At 52.6% G+C, this 22,898-nt stretch overlaps 1 protein-coding gene across 1 annotated transcript; it reads right to left on the minus strand.

Moving 5' to 3' along the window:
* Positions 1-22: 22 nt before the first annotated feature.
* On the minus strand, positions 23-22,043 carry HAUS7 (HAUS augmin like complex subunit 7). The gene is made up of 10 exons (XM_079765437.1): positions 21,819-22,043; positions 20,338-20,453; positions 15,635-15,702; positions 13,563-13,624; positions 9,080-9,171; positions 8,512-8,649; positions 8,336-8,420; positions 7,646-7,858; positions 6,440-6,551; positions 23-232 (listed from the first exon to the last, which is right to left on the minus strand). Exons 1-10 carry the CDS (start codon positions 21,984-21,986, stop codon positions 135-137), a joined length of 1,152 nt encoding a protein of 383 aa, XP_079621563.1. The 5' UTR covers positions 21,987-22,043; the 3' UTR covers positions 23-134.
* Positions 22,044-22,898: the final 855 nt, after the last annotated feature.

The following is a 22,898-nucleotide window of genomic DNA, read 5'->3' on the forward strand; positions in this document are numbered from 1 at the left end:
CCCTTCCCGCCCCCCACCCGCACAAGGAGCTGAAGGCCCATGCATTTGGAGGCTTTGCCTGGAGAACATGAGGGTTATAACTGCTTCCCCTGCCGATGGCTCGGTCACCCCGATCACCCCGGCTGCCTGGCTCTTCAGAGTATAACTTCCAGGTCGAAGCCTTCTTCGAGTCTCTTTTTCAGACTCACACTGAAGAGCTTATACTTCTGGATTAGTTCTTCCATTTTGGCGGCTGCAGAGCAAAGAAAAATACAAACCACATAGTGAGTCCAGCGCCTCCCATGGCCATCAAAGGGCTTACGGCCGGGGCGGAGTCGAGGTGGGGGGCTGGGGCTGGTTCCCACAGTGAACCAGAAACAGCTGAACCAGTCGTCGTTGAAGGGGCTGGAGAGCAGTGAGGGCCACGCGGATGGAAGGGGGGTGGGACAGGTTGGTGTGACTCGAAACACAAATCAAATGACATGGTCCTTAGTGGTGACCTGCTGCTTTGCCTTCAGGGGTGGGGGACACTGCCACAACATGCATCTGCCTCTCAAGGTACCAACGTCAGATGACCACTGGGCATGGAATGGGGGGACTTGAGCTCGCTCCTCTCCCCCACGCTGAGTATGGGGGTATCCCTGGCGGTGGTGCCTTAACTTAAATACACACCTCTTCTTTCCTCCACCAACTTGCTTCCCTGCCTCCTCACCCATCCACATGGCAAGGCAGTTAATTGGCATTTAGTCCTGCCCGTCCCAAGGGTGACTCTGAAGCTCAGGAATCATGGGGTGTGCCTCAAGGTGACTGGCCTCAGGGAGAAGCTAGAGCAGGCAGACTCCTGGCAGAGCTGGGACCAAGCTTGGCCCACCCCAGATGGGTCCCGAACACCCTCCCCACTTGACACTGACGCTCTCACTGGGGTCACCATAACACTCTTCCTGTTGCGATCACATTGCTCCACAGATGGGCTCTTCCTAAGTCACCTTGGGTATCATCTGCCTTCATGGGATCCTTAGGTTTTCCCAACCTCTAGACCCTCTAGCCCAGCGGTCGCCAACTGGTGGTCTGTGGACCACTCACTGGTGGTCTATGAGGTCCAAAAGGTTGGCGACCGCGGCTCTAGCCCATTGCTCTCTCAGGCTGCCCCCACCCTAGTTGATAAATCAGTTAACATGTCTCCCCTTTGTCCCAGACTCGAGTCACTACCCGGCCCTGTGTTGGCTGAGCTTGGCTGGGTCTCAGATCCCAGGCCGGAAGCCCCAAGCTCTCTGGAGGCCGCAGGCTTTCTCTCTGGAAGCTTTGTGCCCCAGCCCTGCATCCCTACTACTCTGGACTTCAGAAGGCTGGTGGGCCTGGGCACATCTCTTTGGTTTCACCTGTTCTAGGCTTGGAAACTGGAGACTCACCCCCTCAGCTCTGTGCGCCTGTTGCTTCACTGGTATCCTCCACCTCCCACTGTCTCCTCCACCCTCCATGTTCCTTCCTCTCTTTCTCTGGAGAGCTTGCTAGCCACCTGGATCGGGCCTCTGCATTACTTCTGTCTTCATTTTCTTTCTCTGTTTTCTTTCTACTCTTAGACATTTGTTGCCTCATTTTGTTGTCTACCTTTCTGTTGACTTTTCGACACCCTGGCAAGCCTTTTTAACTTGCAGGAGTGTTTGCTTGTTTGTTTGGTTTTTTTTTGCACTTTGCTGTTCATTTGGACATGATATAAGGCTTCACTTAATGTTGTCAATACGTTCTGGGACTCTAGTAAAACAACGTATAATGAAACCAATTCTACCATAGGCTAAGGGATAAAATAGCATCTCATCAATATTCTAACAAAAGGACATTGTTCGAGGACCTGCTGTATTGAGTATGCGAGTTCATTTCTCGGAAAGATCCATTAGCCCGGCTTTCCAGGTCTTCTGTCTTTCATGGTGCTGGCCCTGCTGTGTTCTGCTGGAGTCTCTATTCCCTGCAAGGTCTGCCCTCCACCAAAGGAGCTCTGTGGGGGCGGAGCAGCAGGAGCAGACGGGGGTCAGCCCATGCCATGGACCCTCAGAGGCCAGAAACAGGTGGACTTCACCTGGGCTGCTGCCTGGGGTTTACCATTCATTCATTTCAATAGGGTCCATTTCACTGGGAGCACCAACCTGTAAAGACCTGCTTGGCTTTCGCCCTCTGCTTCCGGCCTACTTGCCAATGCCCCCTCGCCAGGGGTGTGGGGCACCAGGCACACACACACCCCCAATGCTGCTTCAGGCTGGCCTTCGGGCTGTGGTTTTCTCCACCCCCTGCATCCATCAAATTGCTCCCATCCACTTTCTAGCTTCCAGAAAGCTGCTACGGTCTCGATCTCTCTATGCTGGTGCCGTCAACTCCCTCCCTCACTCCCAGCACAGACAGGGATGCTTTGTTTTCAAAGTGCATTGACATTTTCATGGCAGGCACTGGGGACTCTAGAGGCCTGGGAAGCCAAATGGGGCCTCAGGTCCACCCAATGGAGATGGTGACTGGTGAATGACGATGGGACAAGCAACCAACATAATCAGCCTACTGGCACCCAGATTGGTGGCCCAGCTTCTTATACTGGGAGGGGAAGTAGCACACACACACAGGTGGGAACAGGGGAAATGCACAGGCCATTCTGACCGGCTCTTGGCATGGACTGTGCCTCTGGGGTGTCTACAGCCCAAGAACTCCTTTCAAACAAAATCAGGAACTGAACTTGGACATGCAGTAGGCCCTCCACGTGTAAGGCAGCACCACCCAAGAAAGCACAGAGGGTTATGGTGAGGGTGAGTGTGGGGCTCACACATCTTAGACAAAAAGGGTGCCTATGTAAAAGGTAAAACTTGCCCTAGCCGGTTTGGCTCAGTGGATAGAGTGTCAGCCTGTGGACTGAAGGGTCCCGGGTTCAATTCCAGTCAAGGGCACATGCCCAGGTTGTGGGCTTGATCCCCAGTGGGGGGCGTGCAGGAGGCAGCCGATTAATGATTCTCTCTCATCATTGATGTTTCTATCTTTCTCCCTCCCTCTCCCTTCCTCTCTGAAATCAATAAAAATATATTTAAAAAATAAAAGAAAAGTAAAAGGTAAAACTTGCCACCAGTCCCGTGACCACGGCTGAGATGGCACACAGTGCAGAAGACTAATGATCACCATTACATTAATGACAGCATGGACTGTAATTTATTAACAGCAATTACACGCACTGGGGACGAGAGTCATAGTGATAGTGGTGCTTAGGATAAATGTTAGGATATATTTGAAAATGGAGGATTCTGTTGCAGTTCAGTCCAAAAGAAGAGAGAGATCTGAGTGCCCGGTATACATATGGCAAGTGTCTGTGCCCAAGCCAAGAGCGGGGAAAGACTGGCAGCCTGAGGAGAGGGCTAGCTAGAGAGTTCATGCAAAGACAGCCTTCAAAGGGAGGGCCCAGAGGCTATGCAGCCTAAAACCTCTCCTTGGGGGTACACTGGGGGGAAACGGCTATGGGCCCATGATTTAGTACCTGCTGCCTGAGGTGATGGATAAGAGTTGGGACCAACCATAGACTAAGCAGAAAGCGTGAGAGGAGAGGCTGGGGGAACGAGATGCCCACAAGGGAACCTTAAAAGCTATGCAGGCCCAAGGCTGTGCAGATGCCCAGGAAAGGCCTGAGAGGGCCCTCAGTGATCACATCTGGCTCAGGGCCCTGAGGCTCAAAGAGGACGTGAAGGAGAAGAAAGAACTGTCAACTGTCCGGGCGGGTGTTAACAAAAAACATGAAGCCGCACATCCAGGAAGCTCAAAAACACTCCAAAAGGGGTAAACTCAAAGCAATCCACACCGAGACATATTCTAATCCAACTGTCAAAAGCCCAAGACCAAGAGAATCTGGAAAACAAGAGGAGGAAGTGTACAAGGGGCGTCCGTAAGAGCAACAGACACACAATCATCACCAAGTCAGGACGGTGGTTAGCTGTAGGCAGGAAGAAGCATGTGAGGGGTTTCGTGGCCGCTATGCATGTTCTAGTTCTCAACCTGGGTCATGGTTACACAGTATTCGCTTTAAAATCCTTAAAAATGGAATAAGGGGGGGGGGTTGCACAGGGAAAATATCCAACTATTTAATGTTTCTATCCCTAGGAGTTGAGACTCCTCCCTAAAGGCTATATTTCTTACCAGAGAAAAAGTCTCCTCAATGTATATTTCTAAAATAAAAAAGATAAACTCACTCAGAAAAAAATATATTTAATTGAAACTAAATTAAGCTACATTTTTGCCCCTATCCAGCAGTGGACATGCCAGGAAAGATCAAATCCAGTGCTGGTGAGGATACAGCAAGATGGAGACTGCTTGGCCTTGCAAATGGTGATGAGTCGAGAATCTCCACCATGACCTCAGGAACCCCATCCTAAGGACATAATTGAAAGTGGGGACCCACCTTTTATGTATAAACATGTTCGCTGCACCCTTTTTATTTTTTAAATATATTTTTGTTGATTTCAGAGAGGGAGAGAGAGGGGGAGAGAGAAACATCAATGATGAGAGAGAATCATTGATCAGCTGCCTCAGCATTCCCCCTACTGGGGATCGAGCCCACAACCTGGACATGTGCCCTGACTGGGAATCAAACCATGACATCCTGGTTCATAGGTTGATGCTTAACCACTGAGCCACACCATCTGGGCAGCTGCATTCTTTTTAAAAGATTGACAATGGGGGAATTACCTAAGTAATATGTGTTTATTGGGGGAATGTATGAAGACTACAAAGCAGGAAAAAGAAACAAATTAAACTAAATTACCTCTGATTCGTACAGGGAGAAAACAATGTTTACATTCTGGCCCATTTTCTGCGAGGGGTTCTTTTATATTGTTTTCCTTTATTTATTTTGTTTGTTAAGTATTTTTATTGGTTTCAAAGAGAAAGGGAGAGGGATAGAGAGATAGAAACATCAATGATGAGAGAGAATCATTGATCGGCTACCTCCTGCATGCCCCACACTGGGGATCAAGCCCACAACCTGGGCATGTGCCCTTGATCGGAATCAAACCCAGGACCCTTCAGTCCACAGCCCGATGCTCTATTCCCATGGTCAGCAAACTGCGGCTTTTTGGCCCCTTGAGTGTGGCTCTTCCACAAAATACCACGGTCTGGGCGAGTCTGTTTTGAAGAAGTGGCATTAGAAGAAGTTTAAAAATTTTGGCTCTCAAAAGAAATTTCAATCGTTGTACTGTTGATATTTGGCTCTGTTGACTAATGAGTTTGTTGACCATGCTCTATCCACTGAGCCAAACCAGCTAGGGATATACTGTTTTCCTTTAGAAAGGTGAGGTCATCTAGTGCATTTCCTTTTTACCCTGCATTTTCCCTTCAGCATTCTATAATATGCATTTCCTCAAAGTGCCATCACCAACCTTTGAAATAATGAACACTACTTCACCATGTAGACCATTATCTACTGGAGTGCTACCCAATGGCAAAGCTTCACCTTGTTTTCATCTTACACTATTACAAACCCTGCAACAGTATTAGGAATTACACTCAAAACCTGAAAGTGACCTACAGGCTCAGTAACAGAAGATGGTAAGCAAATTATAGCAAATGGCTGAGTGGAACAGTGTTTGATAATTAAAAATGCTACTTTGAGAACATGGGAAAATGCTTATAATGAGGTCCAAGGGAAAGAACATCTATATATATATATATAAAAGGCTAATATGCAAAGTGTCCCCTTGGGAGTTCCATGGGAGACCAGGAGTTCAATCCACTTGCTATGACATGCACTGACCACCAGGGGGCGGTGCGGAATGAAGCCAGCAGCAGGAAGGCCCCGATTGGCTCTGATCACTGGCCAGGCCTAGGGACCCTATCTGTGCATGAATTTTGTGCACTGGGCCTCTAGTAATAATATAAAAGTACACATGTTGTTATCACACTTCACTTATACAAAGAAATAAAAAAATGAGAGGAAAAAGAATGGAAGAAGCACAGCTAGTGTGGCTCAGTGGTTGAGTGTTGGCCTATGAACCAGGAGGTCACAGTTCGATTGCCGGTCAGGGCACATGCCCAGGTTGTGGGCTCAATCCCCAATGAGGGGGCATGCAGGAGGCAGCCAATCAATGGTTCTCTCATCATTGATGTTCCTATCTCTTTCTCCCTTCCTCTCTGAAATCAAGAAAAATGTATTTTAAAAAAAGGAACAGAGAGAACTAGACCAAAATATTTGGTCTATCTCTGGGCCAGGTTATTGCATTGTTTTTATTTTACCTCTGCACGTCTTTTATTTTACCTCTGCACGTCATTTCTATAATTTAATGTTCTGATTTTATAATCTGTCGAAAGCAGAAGGGGCCAGTCCCCAAATGTTCCCCAAATACTGGGTGAGCACAAGAGGAACCCTGGCATGAGGCAGGTGCTAAGCCAAGGTGCACTGGGACAGCCCTGTCCGAGACTGCAGCTACATACAGTGGTGACCACGTACCCAGACTCATCGCCACGCTGGCACCGTAGCTCTGCCCACCCTCCTGCTGCTTCTCCGCGGTGTCAACAGCATTTGCCGAGGTTTCAGTGACGTCCAACACTGCTTTCAACAGCTGAGAGGGAGGGAAACGTGTGGGCATTAAGTGCTGTGGTCTGACCCCCAGAAGGCATCTCTTGCTTCCCACCCAGGTTCACGTTCAGCGTGTGCTCCTCCCGAGGCCCTCAAGCATGTGACATTCACCCCCAAGGACACCCATGGGTGACAGTAGGACTTCCAGCTACCTGGAGACTCACCCATCAGAGTTCTGCAATCTAACTTCCTTCTTCCTAGCCCAGCGGGGACGCCACACTAGCAGGTGCCCCATCCCACACTGGTAGCCAAACCAAGCCAATGGCAACGGTGGGAATATATCCCACGTTGGGGAACCGTTGCCCCCAAATCAAAGGGCCTTTCTGATGGGAGAGGACAGGAGTATTTCCATTACATAACTAAGACAAATGTTGTAGAAGCCCTGAGCCAAGGTCAGACTTCCACAAATGGCAACTGGGCTCACCATCATAACCAAAGCCTGCATTTAGGTCGGCTCTGGGGCTCTGAAATGTCAAACTTAATGAGTAAATATTCACATAGCTGGCTCAGCAGCGTGAGACCACTTTCTCCTGTTTCTCCGAGCTGAGTCAAGGGCACAAACAGGAAGCATGTGGCTGTAGGGCACAGTTCCTCGTCAGACACACAAGAACAGGCCAGGATACATTTGGGTGTATCGTGAAGGCAAGAATGAGACCAATACAGGGACAGGAACTGGAACGAAATACTCTGCAGCCACTAAGATCATGCTTTCAAAGAAGAAAGATACGCACCAATGCCCACAATCAAAATCCCAGTGAAAGAGCAAGAGTGTCACAGGCAATGAGCACCCAGTGCAGGCAGCGCACCGCCTCCAGGCCCAGGGTCTTGGCTCAGGTAACACCCCCTGAAGTGTAGCGAGGCCCTCAAGGGGCCATCAGTTTAACCTTCATCCCCTCCACGGCACCAAGAGAATCTCCTGTCCCAACCCACCGAAGGACCCAGGCTGAGGGCAGAGCCCAGAACCCAGTTGTGCTACTTGCTCACAGGGAGCCTGGGCCCAGCCCCGCCCAGCCCTCTGTCCCAGCCCCAGGGTCCCTGGCTAGGGCCTCCAGTGGGAGAGGAGAGGGTGGTTCTTACTTTGCGGCACGAAATCAGAGTCCTGCACACGGTTTCAATGATGGGGCCGAGCGGGTGGATGAAGGGGCAATCCAAGTTGCAGCACTCGCTCAGCTCTTTGTCGTACACTTGCAGGAAAGCCAGGACGAGCTGGTGGAAGTCAGAGATGACCAGGCGCAGCTTCTGCTCCAGAATGCCAGCTTCGGCACTGCCTACACCAACCGCTTTCTTGTGCTGCACAAAGCCAGAGAGAGGGGGTCCCTTGGGGTTGCCCGACCTGCGCATGGGGCACCAGGTCCCTTCCACCCAGCAGGGGCCACCCCAGGCTTCCAAAGACCAGAGGCGGAAAAGAACAACTTGCTTTCGAGCAAGGCTGACTGGCTTCTGGCCTCAGCCCTGCCACTGTGGCCTGGGTGGGCGTCAGTCCCCTCCTCAGGGGAACAAGGAAGCCAGGCCAAGGACTGCTGGGAGGGTTGCACGCAAGGCAGCTCAGGGCCTGGTGTGCAGCTCACCTGAGGCCAACCCTTTGAATCTGACAGGAAGCCTCCCAGCTCCTGCCCAGAGCTTGTCTGTCTCTCCCCTTCACGTGAGCCGAGAAACCACTGCATTCTAGCCCATCAGGACCTAGGCACACGCTACCTCACTTAAGCCTTACACCTAAGCTCATGGTAAAGATAGGGTGCCTTAGGCCCTAGGAGCCAGCACTCTCACCTCCGCCCGCAGGACCTCCAGCTTGTCCACGCTCTCCTGCAGCTGCTTGACCATCACTAGCACAGTCTTGTCCTCATTCACCTTCCTGCAGGAAGAGAAGGGGGGAGACACTTCCGTCGCAGGCCACACGTGGAAGGAAGAGTGTCTGAGATCACAGAACCATGCAGGGCCCATACCTCTTGCTGTCATAAACATGCGTGTTCACGCGTGCTTTACAGTCAGGTCTCAGGAGACTGCGCAGATGGGGGCTGGAGAAGAGGTTCCCCAGTAGCTTCTCGTTCTCCTCCCTGGTCTCCTTGAACTGCCTCTCCACACTACAGAGAAAGCACAGGGCCGCAGTCACTAGCCGGAGCATCCGGGGACTGTGCTGGCAGCCTTTTGAGGTCCCATGAGGGAAACCCAAGAGGCCACACAAGAGCTGGCGGAGAGGCCAAGAGAAGGGGTCTCCTCCAGTCCCCACCTGCTTTGGTAGCCGGAGCTGAGCCCCATGCCCTCAAGAGCCGCCCCCCCCACCCCCACCAGCAGGGACAGCCTGAGCACACCCTCCCCTCAGCAGGCCCAACCCCTTTCACCCTGACAGCCCGGGACCTGGGCCAGTATGCACCTGCGGCCGCCAGGGCGAGGAGTGAAACCCCAGCTAGAGATGTGCCCAGGTGCCCAGCAGGTCCCCGGCCTACCAGCTCCAGCTGAAGAACCAAGGACACCTGCTGGCCATTCCGTGGAGGGCCTGTTCCGAGACTTTACCTGGACATGATGAGGCATCCGGTGGCCATGCTCCGGACTGCGTCCAACAGCTCTTCTATGAGGCGCAGCTGCTCCAGGGTGCCGCCCCGGCCCTGGGCAGGAAACACCGCATGCGCTCACTGACAAGGCAATGCTGGGTGCCCCCGCTGCACACCCCACCCTGCTGTAGCTAGTGGGAAAGAGAAGCCTGAGCCCCCAGCTCTGTGGTCCCCGCCCGGCAACATCGTGGACTGGCTCGGGGACCTTAGCCTCAGGGGCTGCTCTCACAGAGCACTCCCTGTTCACGCCCAGCCCTGGGCTGCAGTAACGCCTGGGACCACTCTGGCAGTGACAAGTGCTGTGGAAACATATTGGGAGTGTGTGCTCATTCTGCATCCAACAGTGCGGCTTCTTGGGTGGGCGCGCAGGGGGCAGGAGGGCCTGCTGAAGGCAGAACACAGCTCACAGGGACCTGATGGTGGCCTGTTCCTCAGGCACAGCTCCAGGAGGATCACCCTCCCCAGCCAGGAACCCTCCCCAGATCACCTCAGCAGATCACCCTCCCCAGCCAGGAACGACCAAGCTGATGGCACAACAAGATGGGGCCCTGGAGATGGCCTGCACCAACCCTGCTCCTCCTCACAGGCAGATGAAGGACTTGTCCCTGGCAGGCGGCACGCAGCCAGCCTTCTAGCCAGGGTCCCCGAGCAGCAGCTGAGTTAGCCCCCTGTCCTACAGGTGGCTGGGATTCCTGGCAGGCAGCTGCCCAGCCAGGAGCTCAAGGCTTCGGAAGTATAAAGCCTCCCTCCTCCCAGAAAGAGAAGGCTTGCAGCCAATCCCCAGGACCCACTTACAACCCGAGAGGCTTGGCCTACTCCAGAGAGCCATGTGAGCAAGGATGGCAAAAAGCTGGGCCTGCCACTCCATTGAAGCTCCTCATTGCCCTGCCCTGCACACCTGCTCTTCTGAGGAATGCACTAGAACAGGCGTCCTCAAACTACGGCCCGCGGGCCACATGCGGGTGTTTTTGCCGTTTTGTTTTTTTACTTCAAAATAAGATATGTGCAGTGTGCATAGGAATTTGTTCATAGTTTTTTTTAAACTACAGTCCGGCCTTCCAAAGGTCTGAGGGACAGTGAACTGGCCCCCTGTTTAAAAAGTTTGAGGACCCCTACACTAGAATGATTCACTCAGCCAGCCTCACTGGTCACTTATTATAAAGCCCTCCAAAAAGCATTTGCACTGCATGGCCAGTGTTGCTCAGTGGTTGAGCATCAACCATGAACCAGGAGGTCATGGTTCGATTCCCGGTCAGGGCACATGCTCGGGTTTTGGGCTCATTCCCCAGTGTGGGGCGTGCAGGAGGCAGCCGATCAATGATTCTCTCTCATCACTGATGTTTCTCTCTCTCTCTCCCTCTCCCTTCCTCTCTGAAATCAACACATGCCATCTTCCTCTCCCATGAAATGCCCACCTCTCCGAGTGGGACAGAAGGTGTCTGCAGCCACAGAAAGGTAAATGCCAGAGTGTAGGGAGGCACAGAAACCAGTTACAACTCAGATGGTGACTTCTGTGTTCTCTCCTCTGCTCTCCCCAAACCTGCACTCAGCCCAGCCCAAACCCAGAAGAGAGCACAGAGGTACAGACAGAGAGTTCCAGAAAAGAGAACCCCTAACGCGCAGAGAGAGCAGAAGAAATCCCTGGCCTTTTCTTGCTCCCTCTTCTTTGTTCTCTCAGATCTCAGACCTCTGGCAATAGGATGGTGGGGGTGGCAGCAGCGACCAAAGTGGCTGAGGGCAGAAAACAGCAGAGCAGGGGCAACCCTCTGGGGGCAGGGAAACTTCCTCTCCATTCGGTGGAGCTATGGGGCCAAATCCTGCTACCGCTTCTTCCTCTCTGTCCTCCTGCTGCTGTGGTGCAGTCATGACGTGAGTGATTTACGGCTGAAGACGCAAAAGGAGAGCCCCTTCCCCCGGGAACCAGGTAGTAAAAAAGAGATGACAGGGAGGGGAGAGCTCAGGAAAGTGACCCCAGAAATCTGTTTATGAATGCCTGGGCTCACCCTATCCCCCCATCCCATGTGAGGGTGGATCTGATCTTGATGAGCATTGTGAAGACTGATTACTAAGCCAGGGGAGAAACCAGCACCCAGGTCCCAGGCCAACCACCAGGTGGCGCACGTACAAAACAGACCCAAATGGCACAAAGGCTGTGGGAACTGAGCTGTCACTGGGACCACAGGCCAGAGAAGCAGGCAGTTTAAACTAACCAGGTTAAGTGCCTTCTAAAATACAAACATTCTCCATAAAATTTAAGACCCAGAGTCAAAGTAATAGTCAAAATGTCCAGGACACAATCTAAAATTACTTGGCACATGAAGAAAACCACACAAAAAATCTCTACTTGAATGAGAAAAGACAAACAATTGACATCAATGACAAGATGATGCAGATGCTGGAGTAACGTGACAAATTTAAAGTAGTCATCATAAAAATGCTGAATAGGTCATCATGAACACTCCTGAAACAAAAGTTAAAATAGAAAGTATCAGCAAGAAAACCAGATTTAAAAAAAACACATGGGAACTTTAGAACATAAAAATAGAAAAAGTGAAATTAAAATCTCACTGAATGACTCAACAGCAAAATGGAGGGACGGAGGAAAGAGTCAGTGAACTTGAAAACATTAACAGAAACTATCTAATATGAGCAACAGAGAGAAAACAGATAAAACTTTCCAGGATGGCAAAAGACACAAACTTGCAGATTTGTGAAGCTGAGAAAATCCAAACAGGACAAACACAAAGAAATCTTCCCACAAACACATAATCAAATTGATTTTTTAAAAAAAGTAATGACAAAGAAAACAATGGTAAAAGTAGTGGGAGAAAAACAATGCATGACACAAAAGGGGAAAATGATTCAAATGACTGCAGATTTCTCAACAGATCCTGCGGAGAAAGAACTGCTAACCCAAAATTCTGTACCTAGTGAAAATATCTATCAAGAATGAAGGGGCCTGGCCTGAGGGGCTCAGTGGTTGAGCGTCGACCTATGAACCAGAAGGTCATAGTTCGATTCCCGGTCAGGACCCATGCCTGGGTTGCGGGGTCGATCCCCAGTGTGGGGCGTGCAGGAGGCAGCCAATTAATGATTCTCTCTCATCATTGATGTTTCTATCTCTCTCTCCCTCTCCCTTCCTCTCTGAAATCAATAAAGATATACTTAAATAATAATAATAAAAAATAAAAAAATTGCTGAAGGCAGTTCTTCAGATGGAAGTGAAAGGATACCAGAAGGAAACTTGGAGCATCACAAACAAAGGAAGAATAAAACAAAGAACAAAACCCATTATCATCTCAGTAGATACAGAAAAGCATTTATAAAATTCAACACCCTTTCATGATAAAAACTTAACAATGTAGGAATAGAAGGGAACATCTTCAACCTGATAAAGGACATCAATTTAAAAAAAAAAAAAAACAGTTAGTCCAGCTAGAGTGGCTCAGTAGTTGAGCGAAGACCCATGAACCATGAGGTCACGGTTGGATTCCGGGTCAAAGCACATGCCCAGTGAAGGGCATGCAGGAAGCAGCCGATCAATGATTTTCTCTCGACAATGATTCTCTTATAACTCAACAATAAAAAGACAAAAAATACAATTAAATGTGGGCAAAGGAATTGAACAAAGACCTTTCCCCCCCCCCAAAAAAAAGATCTATAGTTTAAATAAGCACACGAAGATGCTCAACATCATTTGTCATCAGGGAAATGCAAGTTAAAACCACAATGAGATCGCCCTCGCACCCACCAGGATAGCTGGAACCAAAAAGACAACAGTAAGTGTGGTGAGGATGTGGAGAAACTGGAACCTCACACGTTGCTGGTGGGAATGTAACAATGGCGCAGCCACTTTGGAAAACAGTTTGGCTGTTCCTAAAAAGTTAATAGTCAAGTTACTATATGACCTAGCAACTCCTAGCCATATACCCCTCCTAGCTGTATACCCCAGAGCACCGAAAACATGTCTTTAGTCAAAAACGTATACAGGAACATTCACAGCAACATTATTTATAATAGCCGAAATGTGGAAATAATTACTTCAAAAAAAATTTTAAATATTAACAGTAGAGGGCAGGGTTTCTTTCTTTGAATCAGGAGTGACTGATGGGGGTGGAGAAAATGCATGGGCTCAGGAATCATGGGCCTGGGTTTGTCACTGGGTAACTTCAAGTGAATTGTCACCCCTCCTGTCAAATGGGCCCAAGACAAGGACTACCGCCAAGGGTGGGCGTGACAATTACTGACATGTTAAGTACTTACCACAGTGCTGGTGTGTAGAAAGTCATCGACTGAGTACAAGATGCACTCTGTCCCTTTGATCATCAGAAGCCTCGGCCTCCTCAGCAATGGCTATGCTCTACTCAAGGAATCCTATGGGTTCCTGCCCTGGGGGTGGGGGCTAGGGAGCAGGGGTGGGGATGAGTGGGAACACCCTCTCTTACCAACAGGATGTCCGAGGTAACCGGCCCAGACAGCATCAGCTCACGGCTCACTGACAACATCACTGTCGGAACACAAGGATTCTGTTACTGCAGATACCCACCCAAATAGGAGAGGACATCACGCACCCAGGGGGTGCACAAATATGCAGGGTTCCCAGTAGTTCTCTGGGAGGGGTGTTCCTGCTCCAGTGTCAGCAGGTCCAGTGACCACAAGGCCTGAAAGACCCAGGTGGATAAGGAAGCAGGTGGACCACACACCTAGGTGCTAGGACTGCCTCTTTTATTTATTTATTTTTTACATATGTGTCCTTATTCCCCCATTACCCCCCACCCACCTGTTGTCTGTGTCCATTGATTAGGCTCATATGCATGCACACAAGTCCCTTGGTTGATCTCTCCCCCTTACTCCCACCGAACCCCTCCTTCCCTGAGGTTTGAGGTTCTGATCGACGTTTCTCAGTCTCTGGATCTGTTCTTGTTCATCCGTCTATGCCGTTCATTATATTCCACAAATGAGTGAGATCATGTGATATTTATCTTTCTCTGCCTGGCTTATTTCACTTAGCATAATGCTCTCCATCTCCATCCATGCTGTTGAAAATGGTAGGAACTCCTTTTTTACCACAGCACAGTATTCCATTGTGTAGATGTACCACAGTTTTCTAATCCACTCATATACTGATGGGCATTTAGGCTGTTTCCAAATCTTAGCTATGGTGCATTGTGCTGCTATGAACATAGGGGTGCATATATCCTTTCTGATTGGTGTTTCTAGTTTCTTGGGATATATTCTAGGACTGCCTCTTGCTGTGTGACTTGCACCCAGTCACTGCCCCTCTCTGTGCATCAGTTTCTTCACCTAAAAATAAGGGGTCATGTCCAAAACTCTTCCATATAGGGACCTCTGGCTTCTCGCAGAAGCCAGACAGCTGCCTGAGGAGCTGACAGAGGTCAGAGAACCTTCCCAGGTGAGAGCAGTGTAACTTCTTGCCGCACTGCCAGCACCTAAAACAGTGCAGGGCGCTCCACTAAGACTTGTCCGATGGATTGGTGATTCTAATCCCCCTCTTTGTCGCAGTTTCTCCCATTGACACTCTTTGACAAGCACTCATGTCTATCCCCTGCTTGGACACTCAGCACACTCCCACTAAGTGGGCAGGGCTGAGGTTATCATCGCACTTTACAGAGGAGAAAACTGAGGCCGGAAATGGCCAGGTCAAGGCTGTGGGCCGGGGTTAGCACCTGTGCGTGCATGTGCGTTAGACAATGTAAGTGCTGTCTGATGACCAGGCTCACCCGGCTTGGACATGGTCCTATCAGCAGGAAAGTAGCAGACACAGTGTCGGGGAGGCCAGCGCCCAGATCAGCCTTGCAGGCTCCGAGACACAATGTCCTGTCCTTCTGTCCTATCTGAGCCTCAGGGACAACTGCCCCCAGATAATTAACTTGGCGGTGCCGGCTGGGACATGGATCAGGACTCCAGGGCCCAGTTTACTCCCTCCTGGCGTGGCTGGGCCAAAGGCAGGCCCGTGGAAATTTCAACTTTTGGAGACATCACTGTGAAGATGAAGAGTTAGCCGCCGCCCTGAGGACCACAATTGGGTGCCCTTTACCTAATAATGCCCATTACTGGGTTACGGACAGTTTCTGCCAAGAAAGGATTGAAAAGAAGTGGTTACAAGACAAGCCCCCAGGCCCAGCTGCCTGGTGTGCTCCTATGAATACCAGGTGTAGTATTCACGTGCACACACCAGTGACACGGGGACATAACCATCAGTGGCATTGGCAAGAACCGCTGTCTCTGCCCACAGAGCCTCAGGGGATGGACTGGCAGGGTGACAGGTTCTTAGTCTTATTCACATGCCCCTACGAGAGTAGCTCACCCATTTGCTGTTATCAGTGGGGGAGGAAGCCTGATTCTAGAAGATTCTAGCAAGATCCACAGGGTGTACACCATCCAGAAGAAAACACCAGTCCAATGGGAAATTCATAACTCACTAAGGAGGCCATGCACAAGCTCAGAATTGCCCAGGATCCCACCACCCAACTCCATACTCCCCTCACACACTCACCTTGGATCTTCGCTTCTTCTGGGGTCCTGCTTGTTGGGTTGAGAACCGGTGCCGAGGAGGGACAGGCCCTGCAGGTAAAGAGCAAAACCAGTCAGGGCTGAGGCACCCTCACGACCCCGCCGTATACAAACTCTAAAAAGTGAATTACTGTCTGGCTGGTGTGGCTCAGTGGTTGAGCACTGACCCATGAACCAAGAGATCGTGGTTTGATTCCAGTCAGGGCACATCCTGGGTTGCAGGTTCGATCCCCAGAAGGTGTGTGCAGGAGGCAGCCAATCGACGATTCTCTCTCATCATTGATGTTTTTTCTCTCTCCCTCTCCCTTCCTCTCTGAAATCAATAATTTTAAAAAGTGTTGTTTTTTTAATCAGCGGCAGGGGGCCGGGGGGTTAAGCTACTCCAGGTCTCAGCTTTAAGCCATTTGAGGGCTCCTAGTATTATGGACTCTGGGTTCACACACCCCACCTCCTGGGTGGGGAGACAGCAATTCCAGCTGCTCCCTCCTAGCGTGGTGGAGCCTCAGCTTCGATGACACCACACAGATAAATGAAACAGTGGCCACTCAAAGCATCTTGCCTTAAGATGCCGAGCTGATGGACAGAACACTTTCCAGACACAGACCGCATCCAAAGGCAGTCAGGGCCACAGTGCCTGGCAGGCAGCACAAGTGACACGCAGCTCAGGCCTCCCGCTGGGTCTCCTCTGTGAGGAGACCATGGCGTGAGCCCCAGGAACCGGTTGCCATGGTGGGACCTCCCTACATAAAGACAAGAGGCTCTTTCCTACCCTAGCATCAAGATACCTAGAGACCGCGCCTTCTCATCACGCTGTTTCAGGGAGAGGGCTCACTGCTCCTTCCCTGGGGCCATGCCTAGAAATGCCTGTGTCCCAGGCCACACCTGCCCTGACCTTGCTGGGGCCCTGGGAGCTAGTGGGGCCACCCCAAGCCTGGGCCTGGGACCCCTGGGACTGCAGTAGAGAGGGGGCTGGACCCAGCAGCCTCAGCTGCTCAGCGGCACCTGTCTTCATACCTCATTAAGGCAACACAGCCCCACCCCATCCCCGTTCTGCCAAAGGCAGGGGCAGAGAGGGCAGGAGAAAGCGCCCACCATGTGAAATGCTAGGAGGCTGGCCCCTGGGCCTGCTTGCCAGGCAAGGTCCCCACTCACAAGGCACCAAGCACTGGCGAGTGCCCAGCGGTCCATCAGGCTGAACCGCAGCAAAGCACTTCAACACACTAAGGAACAAGTCCGAAAAAGCCTAAATGACCTTGCTCGGGAAGGGCTTTCATTAAAGTCGATTTTCCTGGAGCAGCAGGGAGCGGGGCAGAAATGAACAGCGTTCAAAGCCTTGAAAGCAAGCACAGCTCTTTGGGAGCCAAGGAAACTCATATTCCACGAACTCATCCACCCAGGGGACCCTGTGGCTCTGCTCCCCTCCTGCACAGAGGGCCAGCTCAACTGGCTGTTTAGGCCACCAAGAACTGCCATGCTGAGCTCCCCCCCCCCCCATGCTGGGTGCAGCTCCCAGCTTCTGCCAAGAGAGGGGTGAACAAGGTGGCCCTAAATGAGGGCTGAAATGGAAAGCCACGTGCAAAGAAAGCCAACATGAACTGGGGGTGGGGGAGAGGGGACTGGACTCTGTCCAATCCTCTTTTTGGGCCCTTGAAAGGACTAGAGCACTTTTGCCAGCGTGGGATCATTAAAAGGATTCCGTTTCTTGCGTTTAAAAAAGCACTAAAAGCATCTGAGGAATGCAGCTGTGGACTGCCCCCATGCCTCTCTGGCCAGCAGAGCGACCGGTGCCCAGCTTCCTCTGGCCAGGCAGATCTGGGCTCCCTCCCCCAGGATCTCCAAGCCATAGCCTTGGCCTCCCTCCTCTTGGGAGGGAGCTCAAGACCCCCCCCCCACTAGCCCAGGCTATCCCCAGGACTCTCTCTCCCCTCCCAGGTTCCTGGACAAGACGCTGGTCCCTCCAGGGCTGGCAACGGCTGGCACGTGAGCCATCTGCCATTCTGAGCCAGCAGCCTGCCATCTTTCCCTGCAGCTGTTGCTACATCTTCCATATTGGTCCCCCTGCCTCCGGTCTCTCCCCTCCAAATCCATCTGCCACAGAAGCCGAGTCACCTTGCCAAAATGCCAATTTCAGTATGGTACTTCCCTGGTCCCAGGCTCTTCCTGCACAGAGCACCAAGTTCAAAGGCCTCACGTGGTTTGCAAGGCTCCAAGTGAGCTGCCCTGGGCTGCCATTCAGGCGGCTGCTACCTGGCTCTCCCTCCCACACAACTCCCTGCTCCTGTGGAAATGAGCACCTACCACCACCTGTTCCATCCCAGGTCAAATGCCACCTCCTCCCTGCCAATGTCGGTGGCACTCAGACGGCGGAGGTGTGCCCAATACTGGGATTCGTGCCTGGGCCTTTTGCAGTCACTGAAGCCCCAGCTCCTTGAGGGCACCCATCTGAATCTGAGGCGCCCGGAATGGCACAGACGCGCATGTGACCCTGGGCCCTCTTGTCAGCACAACACTGCTGCAGTCCGGGCTGATGGGGGGAGCCTTGCCTGGTACCTGCGCCAGTAGCTCCCAGTGCTTTGCAGAGCCCAACAGGACAGCAGGCAAGACAAAAGCAACAGGCTGAGGACTCTGGCAGGAGTGTGCTCCAAGGTTATGGGTGTCCAGGGGAAGAAAGGATATGTTTTGCCTTGGAAACTGGAGACTTTTTTTAAAAATATATTTTTATTGATTTCAGAGAGGAAGGGAAAGGGAGAGAGAGAGAGATAGAAACACCCATGATGGGAGAGAATCACTGATCAGCTGCCTCCTGCACGCCCGCTACTGGGGATTGAGCCCACAACCTGAGCATGTGCCCTGACCACAGAATCGAACCGTGACCTCCTGGCTCATAGGTCGATGCTCAACCACTGAGCCACCGCAAGCAGGTGGAACTGGAGACCTTTAAAAAAAAGAGATAGGATGTGCCCTGGTTCAATGGGTTGGAGCGTCATCCCATGCACCAAAAGGTTGCAGGCTTGATCCCTGGTCGGGGCGTGTGCAGGAGGCAGAGGATCGATGTATTTCTCTCTTAACGTGGATGTTTCTCTCTTTCTCACTTCTTCTAAAATTAATTTTTTAAAAATTTTTTAATAATCCTACATAATAAAAGCCTAATATGCTAAGTGTCTGGTTGACCGGTCGGCCATTCAACCAATCAAAGCATAATATGCTAATGATATGCTAAGGCCACTCAACCGCTCACTATGACGTGCACTGACCACAAGGGGGTAGATGCTCTGACCGGTAGGTTAGCTTGCTGCTGGGGTCCAGCTGATGAGGACTGAGCAAGATGGGCTGGACACGCCCTGGAGCCCTCCTGCGGTCCCTCCCCAGCTGGCCAACCTCTGGTATCTCTCCCTGGCCCTGATCTTGCACCGATGGGGTCCCTCGGCCTGGCCTGCACCCTCTCGCAAATCCGGGACCCCTTAGGGGATGTCGGAGAGCCAGTTTCAGCACGATCCGGCAGGCCAGGCCAAGGGACCCCACTGGTGCATGAATTTGTGCACTGGGCCTCTAGTAAAAAATAAAAGGAGATAAGATGTGTGACCTGGGTTTTTGAAGGCTGTGTCAGAGTATGTGCGACATGCAGAGACCTGAAGGGCACTTCCAGGAGGGAGAACAGGTGAGCGAGAGCAAAAGGTTGAGAGCGGGTATGCCAAGGTCTGTGGTGAACCTGAGGGACACGCCTGCAAGGCAGCAGGAGAGACTTAAGCATGAAAATGCCTCCGCCTTCCTCCTGGCTGTCCCTAGGATACCCAGCTCAGGGCCAGGCCTGCTGACATCCTGTGGCCCGTCAGGCATCAGCTGGGTGCAGGCTAGACCCTCCATCCTCCACTGCCAGGTTCCTGCCCAGGTGTCTTCTGCAGCTGCAAAGGCAGACAGGCCAGGCTGAAGAGGGGCAGGCCCAGGCCTGGCCTCATGAAAGACGCCTGTACCAACCATGCATGGGCATCCCTGGGGCTCATGCCCAAAAGCACAGGGCCTGTCTTCCCCACTGGAACATTAAGACAGCTCAGGGGCTGCTGCTCCCAAGAAAGAGACATTCTGTGGGGCTTTCTAGATCTCTCCCCTTGCCATCAAGGCAGGCTTTGCTTCCCCTACACAGTGCCAAGCACATACACCAGGCCACACCTTGACCTGAAGGACTGGGAAACAGGGGGTCTTGGCCCTGCTTGTCACTCCTCAGTGATAAGACCCGAGGCAGGTACAACTCCAGCCTGACCCTCAGGTTCCCAGTCTGAAAACAAAAGGACTAAAGTAAGTAGATCATTTCTCAGGCCCCTGCCAGCCCGGAAATCAGTAGTCAAAAAAAAAAAAAAAAAGAAAAAGAATGCTCAGAAGCCAAGCTGAGTACTTCAGCCAAATGGTGAAGACTCCCCAAAGCAATGGTGTGTGTGTGTGGGGGGGGGGCATTTTCACCCCAAATTTGACCATGGCTCCACAGCTGGCACTTCTTACCTCAGCAGCTGAGGTCACAGTGATCTGGGGTAGGGAACAGAGCCCATGGGGGAAGGGACAGGGGAAGGGGGGAGGGAGGAGGAGAGGGGCGGGAGAGTGGAACCAGGGACAGAACAAAACCCCATCTCCTCAGGTGGGTTGAGTGGCAGCGAGTGTGCCACTGGAATGGGGGAAGCAGAGCCACTCCATTACCGTGTATACATCCACTGCAGGATATCCATGCGGTACTTCGAGGGAGTACACAGCAGTTGCTTCACAGTCTCCGGTTGTTTGATGTGAAGACCCTTGATTAAGGGGCATTGGAGGTCCTAAGCAAGGAAAGGGAGAGCCGGGAAGCTTTAGGAAACTAGAATCCACGAGGGGCTGCAATGCACCTCTGCGCTCACGCCCTTGCTGCTCCTCCACGTCTGTTCACTGCCACCACCGGGCACACACCAGGCTTGTTAGCACTGACAACTGCCTGCAGGCACAGTCCACCCCCACCCCCACTGTGTGCACCCTGCAGCGTCCTCCCCTCCCCTCCATCTTGTCCAGGGGTAATTTCCCCTCATTCTCATCCCCATCTATGACAGCCTGCCACCCCACTTCCATTAAATACGCCCCTCTCTGTGCTCCCATAGCTATTTGACCTAGTAGCAAGTAGGGGTTTAGCAAGATTCTGGCCGTGGAGACGTCAATTGCAGGCTCCTGGCTAGGGGACTAAATGGACAGGGGGGAGGGAGGGGAGATGAGGCCTACGGGGCCTCTCCAGGAGGGGAGGGGAGGGGAGGAGAGGGGAGGAGGAGAGGAGAGGAGAGGGAAGGGGAGGGGAGGGGATAATGGGAGAGGAGAGGGTCAGGGAGGGGAAGAGAGAGAAGAGTGGAGGGGGAAAGTGAAAATGAGGGGAGGGGGGAAGTGGAAGGGAGGGGGATAGAAGAGGGGAGGAGGGAGTAGAGGAGAGGGAGAGAGAGGAGGGGAGGAGGATAGGGGAAGCGGGGAAGGGAGGGGGATAGAAGAGGGGAGGAGGGAGTAGAGAAGAGGGAGAGAGAGGAGGGGAGGAGAATAGGGGAAGGGGGAAGGGAGGGGGATTGAAGAGGGGAGGGGTTAGTGGAGGGGAAGGGGGAAGGGGAGGAGGACAGGGGGAAGGGTTAGGAAAGGGGGATAGAGGAGGGGAGACAGAGAGGAGGGGAAGAGAATAGAAGGGGGAGGGGCGGGGGACAGGCGAAGGGGCCAAGGGAGGGGGACAGGGGAAGGATGGAGGAGAGGAGGAGAAGGGCGGGAGAGTGGAACCAGGGACAGCTACCCAACCTTGTGTAGTGGGCTTCATCACTACTACCACCATTGGCCTGTGACGCAGATTGGCCTGTGACGCAGATTGGCATGGAGCATGGACCCTGCCCGCCTGTCTCCCCAGGAGCCCCCCCCCCCCCAAGACCAACGGTCGGTTCCCTCCCCGTCCTTGCACTTGCTTTGCGCGCCCAGAACTACCAGACACTGGCCGTGGAGACAGCAAGAAAGCCCGGGGCCACCCAAGGAGCAGATGCATACACCCCTCAAGGCGTTCCCAATAGCGGGAGCGCAGCCTGGAGATAGGGGCGGTGCACACAGCGCCACCGACTTCCGCGGGAGGCCCGCCAGCCCCGCCGCCCGGCCCCGCCGCCGCCGCCCCGGGTGGTTCCCTGGGCCCGCAGCACCTTCAGCTTCTCAAACACCTCCATGGCTAGCTTGGACTCTCTGTCCTCAGCCTGGTTCTCGGGGCAGTAGCAGCCTGCGCCAGCGCCAGCGCCAGCATCCCCGCCAGCAGCAGCGCCAGCGTCAGCACCAGCAGCAGCAGCACCAGCGGCAGCACCCAGCTCGGCCATGTTTCACGCTCTTCGTGGCGCCCGGGGCTCACAGGCCGGCGTTGCTGCCAATCACGCAGTAGCCGCAGTCCTGCCGCCCACCAGTCTGAGACGGGGCGGAGCCTCCACCTCGCCTTCCCATTGGGTTTCTCACGCGCCAGAGAGGGGCGGGGCGAGACAGTGGGCGGAGCCGGGGCGGGCTCTCCGTCACCAGCCTAGCTCGCGTCACTTGCGTGGGCGACCAGATCGGTGACGCATGCGGGAGCACCTCCTCCAGGAGAGGGCGCTCCTTGGTCGGGTTCTCCCTGGGATGGGAGGATGAAGGGCAGCTTTGGGGACTGAATGGAACTGGGACTTGTGTTCCTTCTCCCAGCGCTATGCTCTATCTCCTGTTTCCCACACAACTGGAGTTAAAGGGGAATTTCTTGTGTTCGAATCCGACCCCAACAGTCACTAGCTGTGTGATTTGGAGCGGGTTACCTAACCTCACTTAATGGGAATAATGAGAGCACTTACTTCATTGGGTTGCTATTGAGGAGGATGGAATGAGGAAATAAATCCTAGGAAATACCTAGGACAGTACCTGGCACATAAAAAGCACTATGTAAGAATAAAAGTTTACTGTTATTATGCTGGGCTCTGATACTTCCCCCTCCTCCTCCCCTAGATAGTCTTTGGCCTTCATGGAAGGCTCTGTGGCTCCTTTCTGCCCTGTCCACTTGCACATTTCTTTGCATCTCTCAAAATAAGTGTGGAATGAAATTTGTCAGCTGGTCATCTCCCATACTTCTAAAGCCCCCAGCTCAGTGAACGCCCACATCCCCAAGACCTGCTGATCAGATTAGGTGGGAAGGAGCTGGAGGGTGGCTAATGCCCCAGGAATGGCAGGCAGTGGCTACCAGCCTTCCTCTGTCCTCTCCAGGGTCTATCCCT

This window comes from Cnephaeus nilssonii, assembly GCF_951640355.1.
Source record: "Cnephaeus nilssonii genome assembly, chromosome: X".
NCBI lineage: Eukaryota > Metazoa > Chordata > Mammalia > Chiroptera > Vespertilionidae > Cnephaeus > Cnephaeus nilssonii.

What these genes read in the sequence shown, in the direction of transcription:
- HAUS7 (XM_079765437.1), bottom strand. Translation starts at nt 21,986, where the DNA reads ATGGCCGAGCTGGGTGCTGCCGCTGGTGCTGCTGCTGCTGGTGCTGAC. An exon ending in TTACCTCGGACATCCTGTTG is followed by an intron (nt 9,172 to 13,562) that starts GTAAGAGAGGGT and finishes TTTCCTGCCCAG; the next exon opens with GGCCGGGGCGGCACCCTGGA. An exon ending in CAGCGTGGCGATGAGTCTGG is followed by an intron (nt 233 to 6,439) that starts GTACGTGGTCAC and finishes TTTGCTCTGCAG; the next exon opens with CCGCCAAAATGGAAGAACTA.